General features: G+C 37.7%; 2 protein-coding genes across 10 annotated transcripts in view; both read right to left on the bottom strand.

Moving 5' to 3' along the window:
* Positions 1–1,796: 1,796 nt before the first annotated feature.
* Positions 1,797–7,234, bottom strand: LOC112653675 (proteasome subunit alpha type-1-like). Its single transcript, XM_035714527.2, has one exon. It carries the CDS (start codon positions 7,173–7,175, stop codon positions 6,384–6,386), a length of 792 nt encoding a protein of 263 aa, XP_035570420.1. The 5' UTR covers positions 7,176–7,234; the 3' UTR covers positions 1,797–6,383.
* Positions 7,235–10,092: 2,858 nt separating this feature from the next.
* Positions 10,093–27,280, bottom strand: part of LOC112653490 (toll-like receptor 1) — a 41,020-nt gene continuing 23,832 nt past the window's right edge. For 6 of the 9 annotated variants that reach the window (XM_025437683.3, XM_035714522.2, XM_025437682.3 and 3 more), the window contains 2 exons: positions 16,046–16,144; positions 10,093–13,700 (listed from right to left, as the gene is read on the bottom strand). In XM_025437683.3, coding sequence (XP_025293468.1) covers positions 11,261–13,633 — 2,373 coding nt within the window. In that variant the 5' untranslated portion in view covers positions 13,634–13,700; positions 16,046–16,144 and the 3' untranslated portion in view covers positions 10,093–11,260. Of the gene's footprint in view, positions 13,701–16,045; positions 16,145–19,548; positions 19,723–27,280 lie in introns of those variants that run through there. The other 3 variants (XM_049108683.1, XM_049108682.1, XM_025437679.3) reach the window with 2 other exon arrangements.

Raw genomic sequence — 27,280 nt, 5'->3', positions numbered from 1 at the left:
TCCATCAGAGTTCTGGAAAAATGAAGGAAGGCAGGGATGTGTTGGCTCCCCAACATTTCGGACCAGATATAGTCCAGAAAGAGAGAACATGAAAGGTAGCCAGAAATTCAGCATGCCTCTGAAATCCTCAGGAGGGACTGCTTTCCTACAACCATGCAGGTTGGGGATTTGAGTGGTTTTACTTGAAAATAAAAGGAAAAACTAGAAACTTCGGTGATATTTGGGTTGCATGAGTGAGGTTGAAGTTTCCATGTGTTTGTTTTCTGACTGAAACCTGTTTTGAGCTCTCTACCTCGTTGCCAATATACCAATTGGGATTTAGTGCTTTTCTATTTTATTCTGCTAGTTCTTTATATTAAAAAAGTCAGTTTTATCTGTGATATTTACTACTGGTTTACTTCCCAATTTATCATTTTTCTATTGGCTGTGTTTAGCTGTTTGTGTTTGTTTGCTGATTCATTTGCTTGTTTGTCTAACAGGCAGTTGTTTCTAGTTTTTATGTAGTCAAATTCTGTATCTTTTCTGATTTTATTTAATCTTAGAGACAGCCTAGGACTGTCTGGACTGCACACGATTAGCAGCTCAGCTCCAGTTCCACGTAGTGGCATGAGATAACAAAGATACCAATAATAATAATCACAGCATCATTATAAGAGCGAACATTTACAGAGCTTCTGCTCTGCACCAGGTGCTATTTTATGCATATTACATGTTTTAACTCATTTAAGGCGCCTTACAATAGTATGAGACAAGTATGATTATTCTCATTTACATTCATGGTAATAAAGCGGAGAGGAAATGCATAACTACTCAGGTCACTAGAAAAAGGTGGGAGGGGCAGCAGAATTCAGGCACGGGTGGTCTGTCTCTGGAGTGTCTTCTGGCTAACTTCATCCTGCCAGCTTTAGAGCGAATAGCCACACCCTGGTTTTCCATACATTATACCACCAATTTCTTATAACAGTCATATGGGGGAAGGACCATTCTTATGCTAATTTTATAGATGTGAAACAGGGGGTTGGAAGAGGTTAAAGAATTCATCCAAGGGCACAGAGCTACAGAGAAAATGAGCCAGGACTTAATTCCAGAATGTTTGTGTATAGAAGCCAGCTTTATAACCTCTATTTTCTACTACTCCTAGCTTTTTTGTTTTTAATTTTACTACTCCTAGCTTTGATGAAAACTTAGTTGTTTTGTGGGGTTTTTAAAAGTTTATGTTTACTTTTTTTTTTTTTTGCAGCCCCAGAATAAATCCCACCTGTTCATGGTGAATAATTCTTTTAATATTTTAATAATTCTTTAAAAGTACTGTTGGATACTACTGGCTAGTATTTTGGTAAGAATTTTGGCATCTGTGTTCATCAGGGATATTGGTCTGTAATTCTCCTTTGTCTGGTTTGGAGATCAAGGTAATGCTGACCTCATAGAAAGAGCTTGTAGATTTTCCTTCCATTTCTATTTTTTGAAACAGCTTCAGAAGAATAGGTATTAATTCTTCTTTAAATGATTGGTAGGATTCCCCTAGGAAGCCATCTGGCCCTGGACTCTATTTGTTGGGAGATTTTTTATTACTGCTTCAACTTCTTTGCTGGTTGTGGGTCTGTTCAGATTTTTTTATTTCTTCTGGTTTCAGTTTTGGTAGTTTATATGTCTCTGGGAATACATCTATTTCTTCCAGATTGCCTAAATTGTTGGCATATAGTTGCTCATAACATGTTCTTATAATTGTTTGTATTTCTTTGGTGTTGGTTGTGATAGCTTCTCTTAATAAATAAATCATAATAAATAATAAATAATAAAATAAAATAATTTTATTTGGGTTCTTCCTCATTTCTTTTCTTTTTTGAAAGATTTATTTATTTATTCATGAGAGACACAGAGAGAGGGAGGCAGAGACATAGGCAGAGGGAGATGCAGGCTCCTCACAGGAGCCCAATGTAAGACTTGATCCTGGATCCCAGATCCCGGATCCTGAGATCAAGCCCTGAGGTGAAGGCAGATGCTCAACTGCTGAGCCACCCAGGCGTCCCTTCTTCCTCTTTTCTTTTGGATAAGTCTGGCCAGGGGTTTATCAATCTTGTTAATTCTTTCTAAGAACCAGCTCTTAGTTTCATTGATCTGTACTACTATTCTTTTGGTTTCTATTTCATTGATTTCTGCTCTAATCTTTATTATTTCTTTTCTCCTGCTGGGTTTAGGCCTTATTTGCTATTCTTTCTCCAGCTCCTTTAGGTGTAAAGTTAGGCTGTGTATTTGAAATCTTTCTTATTTTTTGAGAAAGTTTTGTATTGCTATGTACTTCCTTCTTAGGACCACCTTTGCTACATCCCAAAGGTTTTTGAACAGTTGTGCTTTCATTTCCATTTGTTTCCATAAATTTTTTAATTCCTGGGCTGCAAGGGTGGTTCAACATCCACAAACCAATCAATGTGATACACTACATTAATAAAAAGAAAGTTCAAAAACCATGTAATCCTCTCAATAGATACAGACAAAGCATTTGACAAAGTACAGCATCCTTTCTTGATTAAAACTCTTCACAGTGTAGGGATAAAAGGAACATACCTCGATATCATAAAAAGCCATATATGAAAAGCCCACAAAGAATATCATTATCAATGGGGGAAAAACTAAAAGCTTTTCCCCTAAGGTCATGAACATGGCAGGGATGTCCATTATCACCACCACTGTTCAACATAGTACATATTTGTGGTCTTTCCAGATTTTCTTCTTTTGATTGATCTCTAGTGGTCAGGAAAGATGCATAGTGTGCATATTATGACTTCAATCTTCCTTTATTAGTGGAGACCTGTTTTGAGGCCTAATATGTGACCTATTCTGGAGAATGTTTCATGTGCACTTGAAATAATGTGTATTCTGCTGTTTTAGGATGGAATGTTCTGCATATATCTGTTAGGTCCATCTGATCCAGCGTGCTGTTTAAAGCCATTGTTTCTTTGTTGGTTTTCTGTACAGAGGATCTATTGATGTAAGTAGGATGTTAAATTCCCCTACAATTATTATGTTATTATTAATTAGTTCCTTTATGTTTGCTCTTGTTTTATATATTTGGGTGCTCCCATGTTGGGTGCTCAAATATCTACGATTGTTATATCTTCTTGTCGGTTTGTCCCCTTTATTATATAGTGCCCTTCTTTGTCTCTTATTACAGTCTTTGTTTTAAAGTATAGTTTGTCCAATATAAGTATTGCTACTCTGGCTTTCTTTTGACATCCATTCAAGTGATAAATATTTCTCCATCCCCTACCCGCCCACTTTCAATATGTAGATGTCCTTAGGTATAAAATGAGTCTCTTGTAGGTGGCATATAGATGGGGCTTGTTTTGTTTTGTTTTGTTTTTATCCATTCTGACACTGTGTCTTTTGATTGGAGCAGTTAGTCCATTTATGTTCAAAGTAATTATTGATAGATATGTATTTATTGTGATTTTATTGCTTGATTTGTAGTTGTTTTTGGAGGTTTTCCTCTGATCTTTTTTTGTCTTTGTCACTTTTGGTCTCTCCTTTGCATTCAAAGGCCCTTTTAGTATTTCTTGCAAGGCTGGTGTTTAGTGGTCACAAACCTTTCAGTTTTCCTTTGCGAAACTATCTCTCCTTCTATTTTGAATGCTAGCCTTGCTGGATAGAGTATTCTTGTCTGCAGACTTTTCCCATTCAGTACATTGAATATATCATGGCTTTCTCGGCTGGCTTGCCAGTTTCTGTTGAGAAATATCCAGGTAGCCTTATAGGTTTTCCCTTTTAAGTTATGGGCTTCTTTTGTCTTGCTGCTTTTAAAATTGTTTATCACTATATTTTGCAAACTTAATTACAATATATCTTGGTGTAGGCGTGCTTTTATTGATTTTGGTAGGAGTTCTCTGTGCCTCCTGGATCTAGATGACTGCTTCCTTCCCAGATTAGAGAAGTTTTCAGCTATTATTTTCCCCAGTAAATTTTCTGCCCTCTTTTCTCTCTATTTTTCTTTTGGTACTCCTATAATATAAATATTATTTCCTTTGATGGAGTCACTGAGTTCCCCAAATCTATTCTCATGTTGCACAATTCTTCTCTCTCTCTTTTGTTCAGCTTCACTGTTTTCCATTATTTTGTCTTCTATGTCACTAATTCATTCCTCTCTTCCTCTAGCCTGCTGTTTATTGCATCAAGCCGGTTTCCGATCTTGCTTATTGCACTCTTCATCTCTGATTCATTCCTTTTTAACTGCTTTATCTCTGTGATAAAGGTCTCATTGATGTCTTCTATTCTTCTCTCAAGCCCAGTGAGTAGCCTTATGATTATTGCTTTAAATTCTCCATCAAGTGTGTTACTTATTCCTGTTTCACTTAGATCTCTGGCCATGGCCTTATCTTGTTTTTATTTGGGATAAATTTCTGTCTTGGCATTATGTCTAAGTCTCTGCCTTCTTCTCTTGTTGTCTCCTGCTTCTGAAAGTAATGGCCTCAGGAAGAAGACATCATGTGGTGCCCAGGGCCTGGTGCTTCAGGGAATCTCTCTGGTGTGTGCTGAATGTGCTCTGCTGTTGTGATTTGACTGCTCTATCCTTCAGGCTACTTGTCTGCAGAGGCTCTCCTTGCCTGCTATGGGCCGTTTTTGATCCTTGGCCTGAATGTGACAAATTTTAACTTGATGTGCTCTGGTCTGCTTGTGAAGTGAGATCTGTACAGAACTCTGGTCAGGAGACATGGTGGGGGAAAGGTTTGTGCGGTTTTCTGGAGAGAGGCCAGTGCACTGGGACTGAGAAGGTTAGTACCACCAGAGCACAGGAGAGTGGGGCTTGTTGTAAGTAAACAGCCAGTGTCTTCTCTAAGCTGCTTCCCCCAGGTGGCTCTGTCCTTATGTTGGGGGGTGGAGGGAGGAGGGGTGCAGAATAGGGGATGGGGGATGACGCCAGTCAGCTCCTTTATTCTCCAAGAGGTGCTCACCCAATGCTGCCTTTCAGGGAAGCACTCTTAGAATAGCCAATAACCTCCTCTTTGTGTGCCCCAGGCATTTTTCAGATTCCTGTTTCCACACTGTCTGCCCCCAGGGTGTTTGCTTGCCTTCTCACCAGGAGCTGATGAAAACTTAGTTTTGATATCATTTCCTTTTGTTGGTTGTAAATTTTTTAAGTACAGAAAAGTATAAAAGCAAAAGCTAGCACCAGCCACAGGCAAAGCAGTGGTAATCTTTTTGTATATTTTCATCTAGACCTTTTATTCTGCATAGTTTTAACATATGAAACCACCCTGTACATAAACTTTTGTATCCTATGTTTTTCATCTATATTGTAATACAAGCATTCTCTTATGTTAATAAAAAAGACTTCCTGTACTTTTTTTTAAAGATTGTGATAAAAAACACATAACACAAAATTTATTATCTTAATCCTATTCACTATTTTTAATGATTATGATTACAAAATATTTTATTAAACAAGCACAGCACATTCCTCCATTATTGGAAATTTGGAATGCTTCAAATTTTTCACTGTTAACAATGACTGTGCAACTAACATACTTGTAAGAAATATTTGTCCGTATTTCAACTTATTTTCTCAGGCTGGATTTCTGGAAGTAGAATTATAGGTCAAAGAATATTATTATTTTAAAGCCCTTAGTATATACTGCCAAATTACTCTGACCTTCTATTATCACTATTAAAATGCCCATTTCACTGCAGTCTTACTAGTATAACAGGCTGATAAAAATGAGACTTTAAAAAAAATTTTTTTTAACGAGACTGTTTTAATCTCAATTTGATTAAGGTCTCTGGAATGAAGTGTGAGACTAGATAACTGGTTTTGCAACCATTTGCTGACTTCCAGCCAATAAGTGAGGTTAGAGAGTCTGAGAGGAGTTAAAGATTAGAAGAGGATTTTGGAGAGTTTTTGGTATATTATGATTTCCATTTACCCTCAAGATGGAAGCATCAGATGTGTTCCCTCTTACCTAAATCCTAGGAAAAAGGGCTTCAGCAGAACCATTTGGAAACCTCACCATGTGAACTCTGCATTTGGGAGGACATATTATAACCAGTCTTTTTTTTTTTTTTTTTTTTTTTTTTTTTTTTTCACAGGCAGGTGAAACAATTTTATTTCACAGTTGTCTTTAAAACCACAAAGACACTATGTTCTTCATATAAAAACATTAGTACAGATAACTATACTTTCTAGAAAATGATTATATAGACCCTCTCAAAGAAAAATGCACACCATTATATGGTTCAGACAAGTTACTTGGGAAAAACACATCTGGACCGATTCCTAAAACATACCAGAAGACCACGCTGCATCTTTTGGTTCAAAGTATAGATTACTGTCATCAGTAAAGGCTCCTGCATTCTTACATATTTGATAATACACATATAGACTGGTTTGTGACTTAATGCTCCATTGGTTCATCAGCCTTTTCTGCAGGTTCATCAGCAGGTTGAGCAGGCTGTGCCTTTCTCTGTGGTCTTTCTTCAAGACCTTCCAGGAACGGAGATACATCATCATCATCATAAATCGTAAACTCCAAGTCTTTACCAACAATTCCAATGGAAACATTCTTTGTAGTTAGGTCCTGTTCTGCAGGAAGTGTCTCTCGTAAGGCACGCAGACCATGTTTAACCAGTTCATTCAAATTGCACTCCATAAACCCAGACATATGTCTCTCCAAGTAAGTGCGAGCTGATTGAGAACGGGCTCCAATGGACATGGCTCTACAGTCAAAATAGTTGGCAGATGGACAGGTTTGGAAAATGTGAGGGCCCATATCATCATAACCAGCAATAAGCAGTCCAACACCATATGGTCTCCGGCCATACCGCTGTGTTGGTATCTGGGTCTTGCTTCCAATTAGAGATACAAGACGAGACACAGGAAGAGGTCTGTCAAATACAAATCTGGAATCCAAACACTCCTGGCGCATAAAATTACATAACAGTCTAGCATCAGCAGTAAGTCCCGCAATTGAGATACCAATATGGTTATCAACATGAAGAATTTTCTTCTGATGAGCTGCAAGCTCTGACTGTGCTCTCTTCAATGCGACCAACACCGTATGGGTTTTTGATTTCAGACCAACTGTGGCTGAACCTTGTTTGACAGCTTCCATTGCATATTCAATTTGATGAATCCTGCCCTGAGGGCTCCAAACAGTGACGTCATTGTCATACTGGTTGCGAAACATGGTTCCGGCGCGGGTCCCGCTGCGGCCTCCGGCAGAGGTGGCGGCTTCAGGAGCGCGGCCTATAACCAGTCTTTAATTCATTCCTGGAAACCTAAAGTTCTTGGCTACAGGTACTCTAAGGGTATGTTTTACAAATAAAGGAATTTAGGCCTAGAAATTTGAGTAAATTCTTCAAGGTCATTTGTAAGTAAGCAATAGAAGTAATGGAGCTAGAATTGAAACCCAGATGTTCTGAATCAGGGCTTGCATATTTACCCATTCTGCAATATTTCTTCTCATTTACCTGTGAAATCTTTTTTTATTTTCATTACTATATATTTGTCCATACTTTGACCTGAATTCTTCATCTTCCACTTGGATTTCTTTGGATTCTACTAGTAGAATTTCAACCTTCTAGTAGCCCCCTTAAAAACATTTATGAGATTCAGGGATAAACTTTAACTGACTCTATTACTCCCTTTAAGAATTTTTTTAGACTTGCAAGATGCAATGGATTGAATTGTGTTCCCCAAAATTCATTTGTTGAAATCCTAAACCACCCCTCTCACTCCATACCTCAAAATGTGACTTTATTTGGATGTAGGGTTATTGTAGATATTATTAGTTAAGATGAGGTCACTAGGATGACCCCTAATCCAATATTATTGGCATCCTTATTTAAAACAAGGGAAATTTGGAGCACCTGGCTGGCTCAGTCAGTAGAGGATGCAACTCTTGATCTTGGGGTGGTAAGTTTGAGCCCCACATTGGGTGTAGAGATAATTTAAAAATAAAATCTTTTAAAAGGGGGGTGGTTGGATTTGGACACAGACAGGCATAGAGGGAAGACAATGTACAGAGACAAATAAGTGATCATCTATAAGCCAAGGAGAAGAGGCCTAAAACAGATCCTTCCTTTCTACCCTTTAAAAGGCACCAACCCTTCCAACACCTTAATATTGGACTTTAAGCCTCCAGAACTATGAGCCAATACATTTCCGGTGGTTAGGCCACTCAGTTTGTACTACTTTTTTACATTAACCCTAGCAAACTAATACACAATTAGTGCTGAACATTGAAGCCTGGTTATGAAATCTTGAAGTTCAGTATAAGAAGTACAATCATCCTAGAGAAAACAGGAAAATCCAGTCCTAACAACTACTGTTCATTTACAGAACAAGAACTTTTAAAAAAAGATTGCATTTATTTATTTATTTATTCATTCATTTATGCATTTAGATGTGAGAAGCAGGAGGGGCAGAGAGAGAGAGGGAGAAAGAATCTCAAGCAGATTCCACACTAAGTCTGATGCAGAGCTCAATCTCATGACCCTGAGATCATGACATGAGCCAAAATCAAGAGTTGGATGCTCAACTGACTGAGCCACCCAGGAGCCCCAAAACAAGAACTTTTATATTTTTTTAGCATATATTTCATGGTTTTAATTTCCTCTCCAGTATAATACCTCATAAAAGTTTAAATGATGATTTACCTATATCCCTAAATTCTAATTACATAGCTTAACTTTTCCAGATCCCTGACAATATGATCTTAATCTAACTTTCATTCTTATATCTCACTGTCATTTTTCATAAATTACATGGCTCAGTCAAACTGGGACACCAATACCAAAATAGGCCTGGATATTCCTGTCTTTGTTCTCTTCATCTCTCTACTTAGAATGGCCTTTCCATTCCTCATCATCACACATTGAAAAATCCAAAGTTAATATTTTCCTTCTGTGCCCAGTAGAAAACCCAACACTTTTAAGACTATTTTTCATTCAGTCTAGATGGTTCTGAACTTCCATTGCATATTTTTATTTCATTGATTTTTATTTTAGTTACCTGGATTCATGTAATATCCTCTGATTGACTTTAAGTTTCTTAGGGCAAGAAGCAACTAATACATGTAAACATTATTTGGGTTTCCTCTTCCAAAAGTGGAACCTGAGACAAAATCTTTGTGTGCAGGTTGTTTGGAGAAGTTATCTCAGGGGTCGAGAGCAAGGGGACTAGGAAGAATGAATGAGGAAGAAGGAAAAGCCAATCTCAGAGTGTGAGTAAAGCTAAGTCTTACTGGGGATTCATTGAGGAATGATATAGAACATAACTCATTTGTTAACCCAAGAATTAAAAAGAGCAATATTTATCTGATGGATCCCTTCCCTTAAGTGGTCAAGGATCTCCTTAGGGGTTATCTCTGGCAATTCCAGGTTTGTGCATATACCAAAATGGTTGAACAGGCTTCTATGAACATGATGTGAAGTGGTATTAATAAAGCCACAGGGCATAAAGTGAGACATACATGGTGCAGCTATGATGAGAAGCTATCTAATGGCATCTTTCCAGAGCTGGCAGTTAGACTAAAAGGATAAACTGAATGAATGAGGATTATTTTAAAAATCTGATAAAATAACACTAGGAAAAAATAATATAGCCCATTCCTTACACTATTCCAAACTGCTTGTGCCCTGCTCGTGCCCTAGTCATGTTGAATAGTTCCCAAAGACAAGAATACTATGTGTAGAAACAGTACACAATGAACTATATTCTTCCTTCTGATCAAAAGAGCAAAGTCGGGCCGCCTGGGTGGCTCAGCGGTTTAGCGCCGCCTTCAGCCCAGGGTGTGATCCTGGAGACCTGAAATCCAGTCCCAAGTCAGGCTCCTTGCACGGAGCCTGCTTCTCCCTCTGCCTGTGTCTGCCTCTCTCTCTCTCTCTTTCCTTCTCTCCCCCTCTCCCCCCGTGTCTCTCACAAATAAATAAATAAAATCTTAAAAAAAAAAAAAAGAGCAAAGTCTCTCATGCATGCTGGATCAGGCAACTAGAATTTCAGCAAGATTTCCAGCCACAGAAAACCAGACTCAGAATTTTCATTTGGCCTGAGATTTAACTCACTCTTGGTTTGGGGTCCCCCAGATACAGACCCTGAGATAATTATTCAACTACAAGTAGTTTATTGCAGAAGTGATCCCAGGAGACACCCTTAGAAGAATGAAGGTAGAAGATAAGGATAGAAAGGAAGCCAATAAAAAAAATATTTACCAAGCTGTTTCCACCATAGAGAATTAAAATCCATTCTACTGGGCAACTCAGGGATAATGTAAAGCACACTCCAGATTTATCTCCAAAATGAGAAATTTGGGTCATTTATCAACCAATTCTCTTCCTGATATTTGTTGAGAGCTCCTTCCAAGAAAAATCTCTAACACTTTTTGGGGCACCTGGGTGGTGCAGTCAGTTTAGAATCCAACTCTTGATTTAGGCTCAGGCTGTGATCTCACAGTCATGAGATCAAGCCCCAAATTGGGCTCTTCACTCAGCATAGAATCTGTTTGAGTTTCTCTCTCCCTCTGCCCCTCCTGTTCATACTCTCTCTCTCTCTCTCAAATAAAAAAATCTTAAAAAAAAAAATTCTCCAGCACTTTTAAGTTGCCCTTTGTGTGAGCCCTGTAAGTTCTCACGCGCGGAGAAAACCCTCCAGGCAGAGTCTGCAACATTAGCAATAGGTGGCCTTCAACATGCAGAAACAAATGCTGAGTAGAAACGAGAAGGGCACCAATAGCTATAGATATCTGCTATAGGAACTGAAGTTGTTTAACAGGTTCTTCTCTTGATTACATGAAAAATTCAATGAATTCAGCCCTAGGCCTCCCTCCCCACAAAAATTCTCATGTGTTAGAAATTAACTATTTTTTTTTAATTTTTTATTTATTTATGATAGTCACACAGAGAGAGAGACAGAGAGAGGCAGAGACATAGGCAGAGGGAGAAGCAGGCTCCATGCACCCGGAGCCCGACGTGGGATTCGATCCCGGGTCTCCAGGATCGAGCCCTGGGCCAAAGGCAGGCACTAAACCGCTGCGCCACCCAGGGTTCCCAAAATTAACTATTTAAATCCAAATTATATCATTTCATTAATTTTTATTACCACATATAAATGGTGAACTGGAGAGCCTGAAAGTATGCATTTTTATCTACATCATAGATTCAAAATTGCATTTATATTTGTGCTGATACAAAATAATCAATTACAATAGAGCTTCCAAAAACAGGAACATTTTTCCAAAAGCAGCAAGAGAATATTTTTAGACCTATGTGTGATCTATTTTTTTGCTTGCTCCCTCAATTTAATATTAATAGACGCTCTTAGGTTAGCCCAAAAAAGTCCATGTTTGCTCTTCTCCTTGGGCCATTCCAAATAAGTCCTTTGTGCCATGAGATTTTTGAGCTTGTGATAGCTGCTAGGAATGGAATACTGTGGAATAGGTTCCAGCAAGATCAAGATTAAGTTATTAGATCCTTCATGAAAGAGATTGTGGTGGGCAAAGTACAGTTCATAATGGCACCACTCACTCTGAACAAAGTTGGGAGACAGAACAAAGATGGACTTGTAACTTTTCTCAATGCAGTTTATGATATTTTCCACAATGCTCTTGCCAGGAATAAAGTTTCTCTCATGGAGACAAATCCTTAGTTCTTCTTTTTCTAGGTTTGGTAGTAATTCACTCTTCACCCAGGCAGAATCATGCCCGCTATATGAAATAAAAGCATGGAACTGGATGGTTCTTTGGAGATTTTCTAAGGGTGTGTTTCTTGCCCTGCGCCGGGTCTGGGTCCACTGAAACACCATCCTAAGATACCAGGGCAGATCAAAGTAGATACAGAGCGCAGTCACAGTAACAGTGAACACTAGCACAGCAACCCCAATGGTGACAAGCAGCAGAGTTGTGTTGCAGGATAACGGAGACACGTGAAAGTCCTTCAGTAGGGTTCCCTTATAGTTTTCTGGAGAGTCACACTTATAAGAATCGGGCCAACCCTCTACTACTTTGCTTGCTACCTGGCCTAGACTTTGGACAAATTCTCTCAGCTCACATGTACACTGGAATGGATTATTCCCTGCGCTTATGGACCTAATGTTATGGCAGCTCTGGAGGAAATCAGCTGATGGATTGGAAATTGAATTAGAGTCAATGATCAGTACAGAAAGCCTATTAAAAGTACCACAGTCAGGAAAGTGGGCTAAAGAATTGGAAGCAACATTGAGTTCTTGCAAATCTTCTAGCTTCATGATTGGTTTAGGAATGCTCCTTATTCTGTTATCGTGAAGATCAAGCACCTTGACCTTGGGAGGTAAACATCTGAAAACAGAGTCAGTAAGTATATTTGAAGACATATTTAAACTTAATAAACTTCTAGTCCAAGAGCAGTTTCCTTCATTTTCATCATACCTTAGAGAATTCTGGCTAATATCCAATTGTTGTAGAGACTTCATCTCGTTGGTCATTTGAGCTATACTTGCAAGTTCTTTTAATTGATTCATTTGTAAACTAAGTGTCTCCAGTTTAATCAAGTTTCTACAATTTTTAAAAACAATGTCTGTTAAGAGATTATTAGAAAAATCCAAATGCAGAAATGGACTAATTTGAGATGGGCAAACCATGTGGACCATGTGCGTACCAGACACTGTGAAATTTTGGATGTTCATATTTGAAAAGATTTTATAGATATAACTTTGTGGCAAATTGAATGCATTACTAACGACTTGGTGTATAGATAAGGCCTTCAGTGAAGTGTCAGAATAATCAAAATCTCTGAAGTCAGGGTAACCTTGTAGTTTTACATTTGAAATTGAGAAATACTCTATGCTTGTATGCCAAACCAACTGAAGGAGCATAATGAAAAAATTCCAAGTTGTTTCAATGTTGTTTAAAGTAAGACTTGATAACCTTGAATTCTTTTGAAGTTTTGACAGAACATTTTGGAAATAAGACCATCCATGACCATCTGGCACACATTTGATATTAGACAATTCGAGACTTACTGCAGTGCTGACTGATACATCCAGAGTAAAACTGAATTCCTTTCTTATAGGGAAAACAATGTGAAGACTTTCTGTGTTAAGCTTTTGAAGGCTCTCAGGGTCTTCTTTTTTCCCATAAGTGTCTCCTAAGACCAGTAAAACCTTTCTGATATGCAAAGAAGCAATTGGTAGCATGCTAGATTTCTGTAACTGTGTGGCACTCAACCCCAGAAACTCTAGTTGAGACATGTTGCCAAACTCTTTGCATATGGGTAGATCATCAAATGCATTAAATGAAAGGTCTAAGTGCTTGAGGTTCACGGTAGGATGGCAAGAAATCCTCCCCAACTCATTGTGGGACAGATCCAAGTATTCCAATTCCTGGTTGAATTTGAAAACACTGATATCAAGATATTGAATTCTATTATAAGAAACAATCAAAATCCTCAGCTTTGATAGTGATAGGATGTCAGAAGTCTGAAGCTCAGATATATAGTTTTGTGATATATCTAAGATTGTTGTTTTCAGGGATAGGTCTTTGGGAATGTGAAAGAGACCTGCTTTTGATCTGTTAACTAGAAAATCAATTTCTTCAGACAATTGTATTCTGATCTCAAGTATTAATATGAAGATGATGGCAAATTGGAAGATGCTAGGATTAGTTTTCATCATTTTGTAACACTAGACATCCCTAAGTGTAGTTGCTGTTCCTCAGAATATCGCAATTCGGGTAAAGATCCTTAAAAAAAGAAAGAAAAGAAAACCACTTTAAATGATATTATTAAACTAGGCATGGCTGACATTAAACATTTTTTTCTAGAGATTTATAAAATAAAGACTGTGTTCTTTAGAGTCACATAACCTGAAACGAGGGAAATATATACATTGTAGACAATTATACTACCTCTAATTAAATAACTTTTAATATGGAAGGTGTAACAGGCTGAATAGTGACTTCATCCAAAAGATATATCCAACCTTCTAACCCTATCCTAATCACCAGAAACTGTGAACATTACCTAATTCCAAAAAAGGGTCTTTGTAGAGATCATTAGGTTAAGGATCTTTAGGTAAGGGGATCATCTTGGATTATCCAATTGGATAATCCAGTGATACGTGTTTTTATAAGAAAAAGACAGAGGGATATTTGATGGAGACAACAGAGACACAGAGAAGGCCATCTGAAGACGGAGGCAGAGATTGAAGTGGATATAGCCACAAACCAAGGAGTACTGATAGTTACTGGAAGCTGGAAGAGGTTTTAAGGAAAGTTTAGTGCTACCAACACCTTGGTTTTAGACTTCTGGTCTCCAGAACCATGAGAGAATAAATTTTTGTTGTTTTTAGCTACCAAGTTTATGGTAACTTGCTACAGCAGCCACAGGAAACTAGTACAGATGGTTTTACATATTTATGGAAAGCCCACTAACCTCAACCCTCCAAAGATCATATAGAACTCAAACTAGAATTCACAGCTGGTGTATTTTCTACCTTTGACATATATCACCTCATGGCTTTCTTAAGAGTTCTTTTCCCATGGGGAATGAATTTGGACTCTTCTTGCTTTACTTTCTATTACCTACACATGATTTCCTGCCTAACCTTGATCTTACTCAAAAGGTAACTAGATCATGATAAAAGGTGTCTCAGAAAATCCATTTACTCATCCATTTATCTATTCAACCACTATTTATTAATAACCTACTGGCCATATTTTAGGAACTAGAGATAAAGCAGTGAACAAAATAAAATCCTAACTCTCAAAGAGCTTATTATCTATTGGGAAGACAGAAAATACATGACTAAATGTAATTTCATGTAGTATTAAATGTTATACAGAAAAATTAAGTAGAGTCAGGTGGTTCAGTCAGTTGAGCACCCAGCTCTTGGTTTTGACTCAGGTCATGATCTCATAGTTGTGGGATCAAGCCGCCTGTCAGGTCCTGTGTGGGAAGTGAGCCTACTTAAGATTCTCTCTCTCCTCTTGGGATCCCTGGGTGGCGCAGCAGTTTAGCGCCTGCCTTTGGCCCAGGGCGCGATCCTGGAGACCCGGGATCGAATCCCACATCGGGCTCCCGGTGCATAGAGCCTGCTTCTCCCTCTGCCTATGTCTCTGCCTCTCTCTCTCTCTGTGTGTGACTATCATAAAAAAAAAAAAAAAAAAAAAGATTCGCTTTCTCCTCTCCATCTGCACCCAACCTCTATTTGCACATGCTATCTCTCTTTCTCCCTCAAAAGAAAAAAAAACAAAGAAAAATTAAGCAGAGTAAATGAATCAAAAATAATGGTAGGTATGTAACAGTGGCTAATGACTTTTTAAGATTAGGTCAGAGAGGACTTTTCTGAGAAGATGCCATTATAGTGTAAACCAGAATGGAGTGAATGAGTAATCTATGGGAAGATCTGGGGGGAAAGCATTTCTGACAAAGAAAAAGGCAAGTGCAAAGGTCCTGAGATGGGACTGACGTTGGTTTATCTGAGGAATAGTAAGGTGGTAAATGTTAGTATAGAATGAGTGAGGATGAAAGGTAGTAGAGCCAATATTGTACAAGGTGCAGATCATTACAAGAAGTTGGGATTCTAGTCTGAAAGTCATGAGGGAGTGGTGAGCACTGAAAGGTTTCAAGGATAGGATTAGTTTCCTCTTCTTCAGAAAGATTTTTTTCATTCATCAAATATGTATTTATTCCCTATGAAGTACTAGATTATGCTTATTGCTTTAGTTATCAACCCACTATAGCCCAGACACTATTTTGTTACCAAGATTCCAATGACATAGGAGACCGGAGGGAGTTGGATGAACCCTAGAGTATGATCTGCATACTCCTACCCCTGAGACCCTTTCATCTGGGGCTACATAGCTACACAGATCTTTCAGGGAACTTATTCAATCTTTTGGAGCTGAATTAGACAGGCAAGCCATCTGTATCAGCAAAGAGTCAAATTCTTTACATATCTCTTCACACCTCTCAATGGACACAAAAAGACCTAAATAATAAAAGTCCCAGAAAAAACCCTGTCATAAAACTTCCTTAAGGTACACATGCAAACTTGTCTAGTATTTGGAGCACTGTTTGGACTTACCCTTTTGTAGAGGTATCCAAATGATGCCTTGGTTATCTTGATTTCTTTAAACATGTAAGAGGGCCCAATATACCCCTTTCATCACCATTCATATAAACTCTGTGTAAAGAAAGGAACCCAGCCATTAAAATGCATGTTAAAAGGAAAGGTGGCACCCAAAAGACACACAAAAAGATGCTTAACATCACTAATCATCAGGGAACTACAAATCAAAACCATGAGATATCACTTTCCACATGTCAGAATGGCTAATACCAGAAAGACAAGAAATAAGAAGTGTTGGCAAAGATGTGGAGAAAAGATAGCCTTTGTGCATTGTTGATGGGAATGCACACTGGTGCAGCCACTGTGGAAAACAGTATGGAGGCTTCTCAAAGAATTAAAGATAGAAATACCATATGATCAAGGAGCACCTGGGTGGCTCAGTCAGTTAAGTGTCTGACTTTGGTTCAGGTCATGATCTCAGGGTCCTGGGATCAAGCCCCACAATGGGTTCCATGCTCAGTGGGGAGTCTGCTTCTCCCTCTGTCCCTTCCCCTGCTCGTGCTCTTTTTCTCTCCCTGTCCCTCAAATAAATAAATAAAATATTTTTTAAAAAAGGAAGAAATACCAAATGATCAAGTAATCCACTATTGGGTATTTACCCAAAGGAAATGAAAATATTATTCCAAAACAATAAACACAGCCCTTTATTTATTGCAGCATTATTTATAATTGCCAAGATATAGAAGCAACTTAAGTGTCCAGTGATAGATGAATGGATAAAGAAGATACACACACACATAAACAAACACACGCACACACACACACACGGAATAATATATACATACAATGGAATATTACTCAGCCATTAAACAGAAGGAGATCTTGCCATTTGCAACAACATGGATGAACCTAAAGGATATTATGCTAATTAAAATAAGTGAGAAAAAAAACAAATACCATATGATTTCACTTACTGTGAATCTAAAAACAAAACAAAGAAAAAAACAAAAACAATCATAAATACAGAGAGAAAACTGGTAGTTGCCAAAGGGAAGGGGATAGGAGGATGGGCAAAATAGCTGAAGGGGAATAAGAGAGACCAAATTCTAGTTATAAAATAAATAAGTCACTGGGATGAAAAGTACAGCATTAGAACTACAGTCACTAATAGTATAGCATTATATGGTGACAGATGGTAACTATACTTATTGTGAACACAGCTTATTGTATAGAATTGCTGAATCACTAGATCGTATATCTGAAATTAATATAACATTGTATGTCAACTAAAAGAATGTCTAAATTTAAAAAAAAATTAAAGATGGCATTTTTATGGCATTGATTGTATTTGGCTGAAAGACCCAGAAATTTCGCAATTTTTCCTCTCCAGCTTCCTGAAAGAGTTACTCATACAAGTAAAAATAGTTAAGTGAGAATCAAAATTATACCCAATTACTATCTGGGTCAGTGCCTAATCTCTCAAAATAGAACCACCTAGTAAAAGCCAGGTCAAAGTAAAAGGATCTTGGGTTTAAGATTCAAGTGGGGGCAGGCCCGGTGGCCCGGTGGTACAGCGGTTTAGTGCTGCTTGTGGCCCAGGGTGTGATCCTGGGGACCCAGGATCGAGTCCCACATCCAGTTCCCTGCATAGAGCCTGCTTCTCCCTCTGCCTGTGACTCTGCTCCTCTCTCTCTCTCTCTCTCTGAATAAATAAATAAAATATTAAAAAAAAAAAAAAGATTGAGGTGGAATTCCTTAACTTGTTCCTTAGCCTGAATCCAAATCTGGGGATCTTTCTAACTTCTGGCCAACTCCAGAGGTCAAGGTAGCAGTGGTCAGCATGATCAAGTATGGTACACGAGTGACAGGAGAGACAAGGAAGAGCAGAGACAGGGCTCCATGTACAGATGTGAGTGCTTTGCACACAATGAACCCACCACAAACAAATTTAAAAAGTTGTCCTTGTTTTCTTAGAAACAGCAACTACCACAAGGGATATAAATTTATAAAACTGCCTATCTCCAGCATTTAATGAGAGCATGGCTTCAGTTTTATGTCTCGCTCAATTGATTGACTTAAATATCCTCTATTTTTCCAGCCTCCATTTTGTCCTTCCTTGCCTTTATAATCATCAGTTTAAAGTGCTCAGTTGATGAAACCACTTTTATTTCTGTGATTAAGAAGTCAAAGTATTGGAAACAAGAGAGACTGTTTTTTAGGTACTTACAGGACCTTTACATTTCATTTACCAAACTTGCTAAATCAGCAAAAATCAAAAAAATTTTTAATCAAAGTCCTGATGGCCAGCACTGAATCTTCAAACTATTTTACTACCAAATAAGATGATTATTTGCTAACTTGATCAGTAAAAGGAATTTTTAATTAAAAGATAAAAGTATCTCTTGTGTCAATTTTAATGATCATGATTTGGCCTCACTTTATATGATATAATACATCAATACATTTGAGTTGTCTTTAGAGTAATTAAATCAGGACTTTGACTTGACTTCATGGATAAAATCCATACATCAACCTGGCCTATTAAGTTCTGTAGCACAAATAGTAATTGAGAACCTTCCCTACACAAGGCCAACTAGCTATTAGTTTAAAAGGATAGGAACCAGTTCAAGAGCATTTTGGTTTTATTTTCCATGTGGATCTGTAAACTTTTGCTTTTTATTGTAAAGATGTACTTACTTTCAATTCTTTTGATCAAATTGGGTGTAGCCTGCGAAACATTTTCAAAATCTACAATTCCACCTGACTAGTAGCACTCAGAATAGTTTCAGTGGCTTGAGAAAATAGAAAAGAATATCTAGTGGGAACAGCACAGAGAAAAAAAATTAAAATAAACCTGCCCATAAAAACAGAGGGGTTGGGATGCCTGGGTGGCTCAGGGGTTGAGCATCTGCCTTCAGCCCAGGGCATGATCCAGGGGTCTTGGGATCGAGTCCCTGATCCCCTGGGATCAGGCTTTCCTCAGGAAGCCTGCTTCTCCCTCACCTTCTGCCTATGTCTCTGCCCCTCTGTGTCTCTCACAAATAAATAAATGAAATCTTAAAAAAAAAATAGAGGGGTTGTAATTTACAGCCTCCACAAGTAATTTACCTACATCCCCTTCTTCCTCAGCATTCTCACTGCAAAGGGTGAAATAGGAATGATGGGATGAAGAGCAGTGTCTGAAACCAGTATTAGCAGCTCTGTAGAAAACCTTGAGATTTTGCGACCCAAATATTCATCTCCCGACTCAAAGACAGCTCCTGAAAGCGAGCCATGCATGAGATGAGGTGCCATCCAAAGAAAAACAAATACACACAGAGAAAAACCAACAAATACACACACACACACCCCAAAAAATCCTTTCACTGACGTGGGATGAGAAGCTGATAAACAAATTCTAGTTCATACTCGGTAAGCATATATCAGAATTAACCCACTTCTCTTAGTCATAGAGACTTTTGAGACTAACTAGTTAAACCATTATTTTCTTTGTAGAATTCAAAAAAAATGTTGCTTACCAACACAACCTGCCCTTCTGTCGCGTTGGCAGTCTGTAGGAAACTGTAAGTACTTCCTCAAGCATTTATTTCAGTGGTAACTGCATTTAAATGTTGGGGGATGGAGAGAAAAGCTCTTTTATGCCATCTACTGAATCCCACTGAAATTACATAGTAAATATAGACGTATTTTCTTCTAGTCACATATTAGAATAAGGTCTGGTGTGTTAATCGACAGACTTATATTTACATAGAATTTGGGGGGGCTCTGTATTTCACTATAGTCAGCTCACTATTGTCCACTAAGGAAGCGAGGGAGGTGATGTTAACAAACCACAGATGACTATTGGCTGAATTCAAAATGCATATGGTTGCAGCTGTGCTGATGGAGGTAGAAGTACAGGTCCAGACGTATCCCAAGTGCTTTACCTTTACTTTTCTTCTTGCCTCTTGATCAGTCCACTATTAAGAGTGACCAAGAGAGGAAAGAGGGTGGGGTTCAAGATCAAAGTTCTGCTAAGACTCATAAAGAGGGAAGCTTATTCATGTGTTGATATAGAATGGATGCTAATCATGTCTCCTTTTTTAGACAAGTTGGTTTTCAGAGAAAATATGGTGCTCAAAGTTTTTTCCATTGATATTTTCAAACTTTCTTCAAAAAGTGATTTTTCAAGATTCCATTTGAAAAAACATGCTATCGAACAATCTCTTTTGTGCGATAAGGTCTGTAACATCTCCTTTGGGTTAGTTAGCTGCACACTCAAGAAATACATTCTGACAGCTCCACTCTTAAAATAACAAAAAGCAACAACAAACAGGCAAACAAAGCTAAGCAATGCCAACTGTGCCAAAAATTTGTCCCTAGCCTAGTATTACATGATGTGCAGTAATAGATTGGATACATTTTTTTTTTCTGTAATCAGCTTTTTCTTCCACAGTCAGCAAGGCCAGCTTCCCTCTCTGTTGCTCTCTCTGTTTCCCCCCATCCCCTCATAATTTGTTTAATAGGGGAAATGTGTCTATAAATATATTTCTGAAACTGAAAGCATGAACTTCCTTCTCCTCCATGTCAACCATTCCTTCCCTCAGACCCCTAATGAGGGTCATCTTTTTTTTTCTTCAAAGATTTTTTTATTTACTTATTCATGAGAGACACACAGAGAGGCAGAGACATAGGCAGATGGAGAAGCAGGCTCTCCACAAGGAGCTTGATGTGGGACTCAATCCCAACCCAGGGATCATGCCCTGAGCCAAAGGCAGACGCTCAACCACTGAGCCACCCAGGTGTCCCAAGGTCATCTTTGACTAAGAAATTCAGCTCCTGGCTTCCAAAGGTATTTGACTTTGTGAACCAGGTCTAGAGAGGGAAGCCCACAGGGCAGTAAATAAAGCATTTGAGAGCTCAGAAGTTCTGTGCTTCCCTTTAGACTCCTCCCCACCACTCTGAGTTACACACCTGCCTCTTTCTTCTCTATTGTCATTGGATGAACACACACTTGTAATCCTGTATACTTGTAATCATACTTTGATCTACATGTCCTAAAAAAACTTTAATTCTCAGAGAATATGGTTTCCTTGCAAAATTTTAAATATTTTATTTAACTTAATAGGTCCAAGATATTATTTCAACATGCAATCAATGTAAAAATTACTAATGAGGTATTTTGTATGTGCTTTATCCTAAGTCTTCAAAATCCAGTGTGTGTTTTACACCTACAGCACATTTCATTTGGAATACCCACATTTCAGGTAGCCAATGGTCACACTGGTTTGGTGGCTACCATATGAGAGAGCCCAGTTCTAGATGGAGTCATGCAAATGAGGACACGCCTAAGTCTAGTTAATATCAGCCCAGAGAACTAACTCCAAATAGAGCTTCCATGTCTTAGACTCTAGGCACTCCTCACCTACTCTCAATAGCAGTTCTTGCCCACCCCACACCCAGGCATTTCTTTTTGGACCTAGGGCATTATAAATATCCTGCCAATTAGATATGACCTATAGTTGTTTTCTTCTTTCTTAAACAAAAGCTTTATTGAGATATAATTCACATACCACAAAAAAGTTCACCTACTGAAAGTATATAATTCAATGGCTTTAGGTATATTCGCAGAATTGTGCAACCATTAATGCAATCAATTGAGAAACTTCATCACCCTAAAGAGGTAGACCGTACTCCCTCACTGTCACTCTCTACTGCATATGCCTCAGCCTTAGAAAACCACAATACATTCTACTAATCCCTGTAGATTTGTAGGACATTTCATGTAAATGGAATCCAAATGTGCTTCTTTGTAATTGGTTTCTTTCACTTAGTTTGATGTTTTCAAGGCTTATCCATGTTAGGCTGGTATCAGTGTTTCATTTTTTTATTGCTAACTAATTTCCCATTGTATGGATACACTACATTTTATTATCTGTTAGTTGATGGACAATTGGGTTGCCTACACTAAATGACTTTTATGAATAATGCTGTGAACATTTGTGTACAGGTTTTCCTATAGATGTATTTTCTCTCGGGTATATACTTAGGGGTAGAATTGCTGCATCATATGGCAACTATGTTTAGTCTTTTGGAAAGTTCTAGGCTGTTGCCAAAGAAGCTGTACCATATCACATACCCACCAGTGGTATGTAAGTCTTCTAATTTCTCCACATCCTTGCTAACACTTGTTATTATCTGACTTTTATTATAGCTTCTTAGTGGGAATGAAATGGTATCTCATTACAGTTTTATTTTGCATTTCCCTAATGCCTAATGATGTGGAGCATCTTTTTATGTGTAGATATTGGCCTTTTGTATATCTTCTCTGCAACCTTGCTGAACTTGTTTCTTAGTTCTAATTAGTTTTTTAGCAGATTCCTAAATATTTTCTACAAGCAAGATCATATCATCTGCAAAGTATCTTTCTTTCCAATATAGCTGCCTTGTATAGCGTGTTCTTGCTTAATTGTCATGGCTAGCATATTCCCAGGACAATGTTGAATAGAAGTGGTGAGACCAGACATCCTCATCTTGTTCCTGATGTTTGGGGAAAGCTTTGAGTATTTCACCATTAAGTATGATGTTAACTATGAATACTTAATTGATGCTTTTTACCAGGTTGAAGAAGTCCCCCCCCCCGCCCAGTCCTTGTTTGTTGAGTGCTTTTATCAAGAAGGGGTAGAGAGTATGGTTTCTTAATCAATAAGGAAGAGGACAGTGCTATGACCACAGTGCCCTGCTTTAGAAGGGGTGCCTCTTCTTCCTTCCTGCCCTTCCTACTTTTCTCATACCACCATTCTTCCTACCCATCTGACCCTAGAGCTCAAATCATGTCCCATCAAGCCAGCTGGGAATGAAAAATGGCATCATTTGGACATTTGCCTTATAATTAATTCTGCCTTAATTGCTTAAAGTTTTCCAGCCAAAGTTTTGAAACTGCCACCTGAGAAAATTATAGGCCAAGGCCAGCCTTGCCTTTAGCTATTTACCTGATGGGAGGTTCCCTCTTTCAGTTTCATAAAATATCAACAAGACCTTTGTACACTGTCTTGGTTGGAGTTTTTTTTACTGTTGTCTTAGGATAAACTTTTGAAAGGAATGAATAGGTTAAAGGGCATAGAACTTTATGTTCTTGATGCATAACTGCTCTCCAGTCAGTTTGTGCCAATCTGCCTGCCTCCACGGATATCAGAGTACTCACATTCTCCACAAAAGTGGCATTTTGGAGACAATTTCATACATGAAGAGTGATATCTCATTATTGTTTCATTTTTATTTTCTTTTATTATAAGTGTCTCCGATGGTGTTTCATGTTTATTTGCAATCTGTATCTTTTAGTGAATTACCTGTTCACATTATTTGCCCATTTCTCATCAGGGTTATGTTTTTACTTTTTAATTATACATTCTCTTTTATGTTACTGACACCAACCCTCTGTTAAACTTTTTGGAAACATCTTCCCCCATTGTTTATTTTTCATTTCATGATCTTTTGTACCAATAAATGCGTACATATTTCTATAAACAAGTAAGTTGACTTTTTCTTTGCTATCATGATCATTCAGTTGTGCGCTGGTAAACGAGATTACTCACCACCACCACCACCACTCAAAAAAAGCCTGATTTCTAGCACTTGCCAGTATCTGCCCTGTAAATATTTCCATGATGACTTCTAGCTGCCAATTGACCTGCTTGCAAAATTCCTGAATATTTAACAATTAGCTCTCACAATCTATACAAACTCCAGTGGACCACTGCTACATTGCTTTTTGGATTAAAAATTCTTCTCTATAACAAGGTCAAACAAATATATGTGAATGCATTCTTCTCAAGCATAACTTTTCAATTACTTTAATTTTTATTATCCAAGTAATTAATGTTTACTGAGAAGAAATCAGAAAATATAAATCAATAAAAAGAAAAAAATTTAAATCAACAATAATGTACCATATAGAGATACACCAGGGTCATTTTTATAGCAACCATGCATTCTTTTTTTTATGTAAATGAACATGATTTAGTCTCTTGATGCCTGCTGCCAAATTGTTGTTCAGAAAGTTTGTACCAATTTACACACACACACACTCAGAAGTCATAAGACTATGAATGCTGTTTTGTTATCAGCTCTTCTTAATTTATAACACATCATAAACACATCATAAATATCATGTCAGTAAATATCTCTCTACTGATGTGATGTGGGCCAGGAGCAAATGGTCAAGAAAGAATTCTTGAGACACTTTTGGTGCAGAAGGTGTTTTTATTAAAGCACAGGGGCAAGACACCCTGGGCAGGAAGAGCTGTACTGGGATTGTAAGGAAAGATTGATTTTATCCTTTTAATTGGGGGGTAAAGAAACAGGAAGTTTCCAAAAGGATTTTCCTATGTTAAAGGAGACTCCCTAGGATCCCGGAAATCTGCCTATTGTCAAGGTAAGGTTGTATTTTGCCTCTAGCAAAGCGTTAATATTAAGGCAGTTGTGAGTTCCTTGAAGAATGTCATACTCTGCCTGTATCAGGTATTTATCAGTGGGCTGCAAGTTGTAAGAAAATTCAACTTTATCTACATTTCTCTTGACTTTGTTCTCCTTACCATCATACATGCCTGCAATATCTGTAGATTTAGGTGAATTCCTCTTCTTGAGGTCCTCCAAATATTCTGACATTCCTGCACCTGCCAGGAGGTGACATTCTTTACTAACTTGGTAAGACTTCTGAGAACTCTGTAAGGTGTCAAGCCAACATTTCCAAGGGACTCTGTTGGCTTCAAGCTTTATAAAGTCAACCTTACTTCCTTAAAGCTGTATGATCATATCTGATCTATGCACACCTCTCTCAAATATGACATTCCAGTTAAAGTCTTAGTAAAATAACAAATGTTTCCAGTGGTGCCCTGTTACTTGATGAACAGATTCTACTAATGCAAATAATTGTAATTGCCATGAAAGAAAAAACAGTCACTGAGAGTTTTGCATTTCAGGGTTCAGGTAGAGAGAAAAGTTAAATGCTTCACATTTAACTCTCAGGTAGAGAAAAAAGTTAAATTTGTTTACAAAGGAATATTTTATCATATTTCTGTATATCAGGGATATTTTAGAGAAAATTTCCTTAATCTAGCAAACCAGCAATGTTTCAAACGAGAGTCGCAAAAACTATATCTTCCTCAATTTATTTAGTTTCCTGTTACTCATTCTCATTCAGTTTGCAGTTTTTTTTAGTTAGTTTTGGAAATTCTTACCCATTTTAGTTTTATGATTTTAAAGATGTAAAAAAACCTGTATTTGTCAAAGTCCTTTTAATGAATCTCCTGGAAATTGAAACATGTTTTACAAGAGAATAAGAACAATAACTATATATGACAAAGGCTTAAATATGGACACGGTTAAAAAATCTGATAGGATAGTTCATTATAATAAAGCTGATAAGGAAATTCCGTTATTTCCATGACACATAACACTTCAAGAATCAGAATATCAAGTACTGGCCTTATACCAAAACATATGAAAACTTCAGGAATTTCAGATAATCTCTAGAATAGCTGTAGCATTTACCCAAGCAATATAACCTAAGGTTTGTCATTATTTGTTTAACACTGCTTCTAAAGTAACTTAACATACGAAATAAAAAAGGCCTAATTAGTCACAAAGATTTCATTTACAATTCAAATCTTGGGGAAGTTTGTTTAAAACCTCAGAAAGTTACAAAGCAGATGCCTAAATAGGATTACAGATCATTATAAACTTAATTATTTATTTAACCAAGGTGGCAATAAAAGATTCCAAAAGCAAATATGTAGTTATATAGTTGTTAGCAAAACTTACCTCCCTTAATATTGAGAAGTTTTAACCATCTTAAGTAATCAAAGGTCTAATAAAGACAAAATATAAAAGTTTTGGTTTTCCAGGCAGACAAAAGAGGGGGGAAAAACTTTGTTTACATTTTCTTATCAAAAGCAGACCAAGAAAAAACAAAAACAAAAGCAGACCAAAAATACAAGAAAACCTTTCCTTTTTAAAAGAGTGTCAATTATACCAGTGTACTTTTTAAAAGATTTTATTTATTTATTTATTTATTTATTTATTTATTTAGAAGGAGAGCGCACCCACAAGCAGGGGTAGAGGCAGAGGGAGAGAGAGAACTCCACCAGACCCCACACTGATCACAGAGCCCAACGGAAGGCTCAGTTCCACAACCCTGAGATCATGACCAGAGCTGAAATCAAGAGTCAGACACTTAACCAACTGAGTTACCCAGGCACCCCAATATACCAGTGTACTGGAAGTTTTAGAATATAGTTGAGGTTCGGAGTTGATAACCAACAAAGAATTCTTGAGATGTCTTTGGTGCAAAATGGTGGTTTTATTAAAGCATGGGGACAGAACCCGTGGGCAGGAAGAGCGGCTGTCCCCACCTGTGAGGGGTGACTGATTATATGCCTGGGAGTTGGGAGGGGTTTAAGGATAGTGTACTCTCTAAGGAATTTTGGAAGCAAGGTTTCTAGGACCTTGAGGGGGTTAGCTAATGTTGGGAAAGGTCACTTATTACTGTCTAATAAAACCTGAGTCATGAGACCCTTCGGATGGATATTGGTGGGACATGTGCTTGGAGGATGATTGCCAACATGTATCTTGGGGGCTTAGAGATAAAAGAAATTTCTAAAGGAAATTTTATATGTTAAAGTAGGCTTACAGGCTCCTGGGGGTTAGGCTAAGATTGCCTTCTGCCCTTAGCAAAGTATGAACATTGAGGCAGTTAAGTCCGTAGAGGAATGTCCCTTTGCCTGTTTCAAGGACTTGTCAATGTGTTGCCCCTGGCTCATGCTTGTCCTCAGCTAGCCCTGTGTTCCCCCAACAAGTAGATTTCATGATTTTTAAAAAACATGTTTTTCCATAGTACAATCTTTTAATAAAGCACAAAGCCTTTTACCAACAGATGCAAATATCCTCAGCTTCTTTGCAATACAAAGCCAAAAGCATACACCTACATTCCATCATCAATGCTTTAGTGTTTTATCCTATTTGGAAAAGACTTCAATGTCCAACAAATTCAATCCAATTCACCATCCAAGCAAAACTTTAAGGTTTCAGGTTACCAAAGACTTTGATAGCTATCTTAACAATTACCCATGAAAACTATGACACAGACAAAATTAAGTATCATTTTAAGTCATCTTTTTGCTGACAAATTGTAAAAGAAATAACAGGAGCTTATTTGACTTTAGTAAACCTTGGTAGAATTAAAGTTTCATACATAATGCTGGTAACTCTAAA

The sequence above is a fragment of the Canis lupus genome, chromosome 3, assembly GCF_003254725.2.
Source record: "Canis lupus dingo isolate Sandy chromosome 3, ASM325472v2, whole genome shotgun sequence".
Taxonomy (NCBI): domain Eukaryota; kingdom Metazoa; phylum Chordata; class Mammalia; order Carnivora; family Canidae; genus Canis; species Canis lupus.
This window is presented reverse-complemented; position numbering and strand designations above follow the sequence as displayed.

Bases quoted from the DNA above. Each gene is read 5' to 3' on its own strand.
- LOC112653675 (XM_035714527.2), bottom strand. From the start codon at position 7,175: ATGTTTCGCAACCAGTATGACAATGACGTCACTGTTTGGAGCCCTCAG.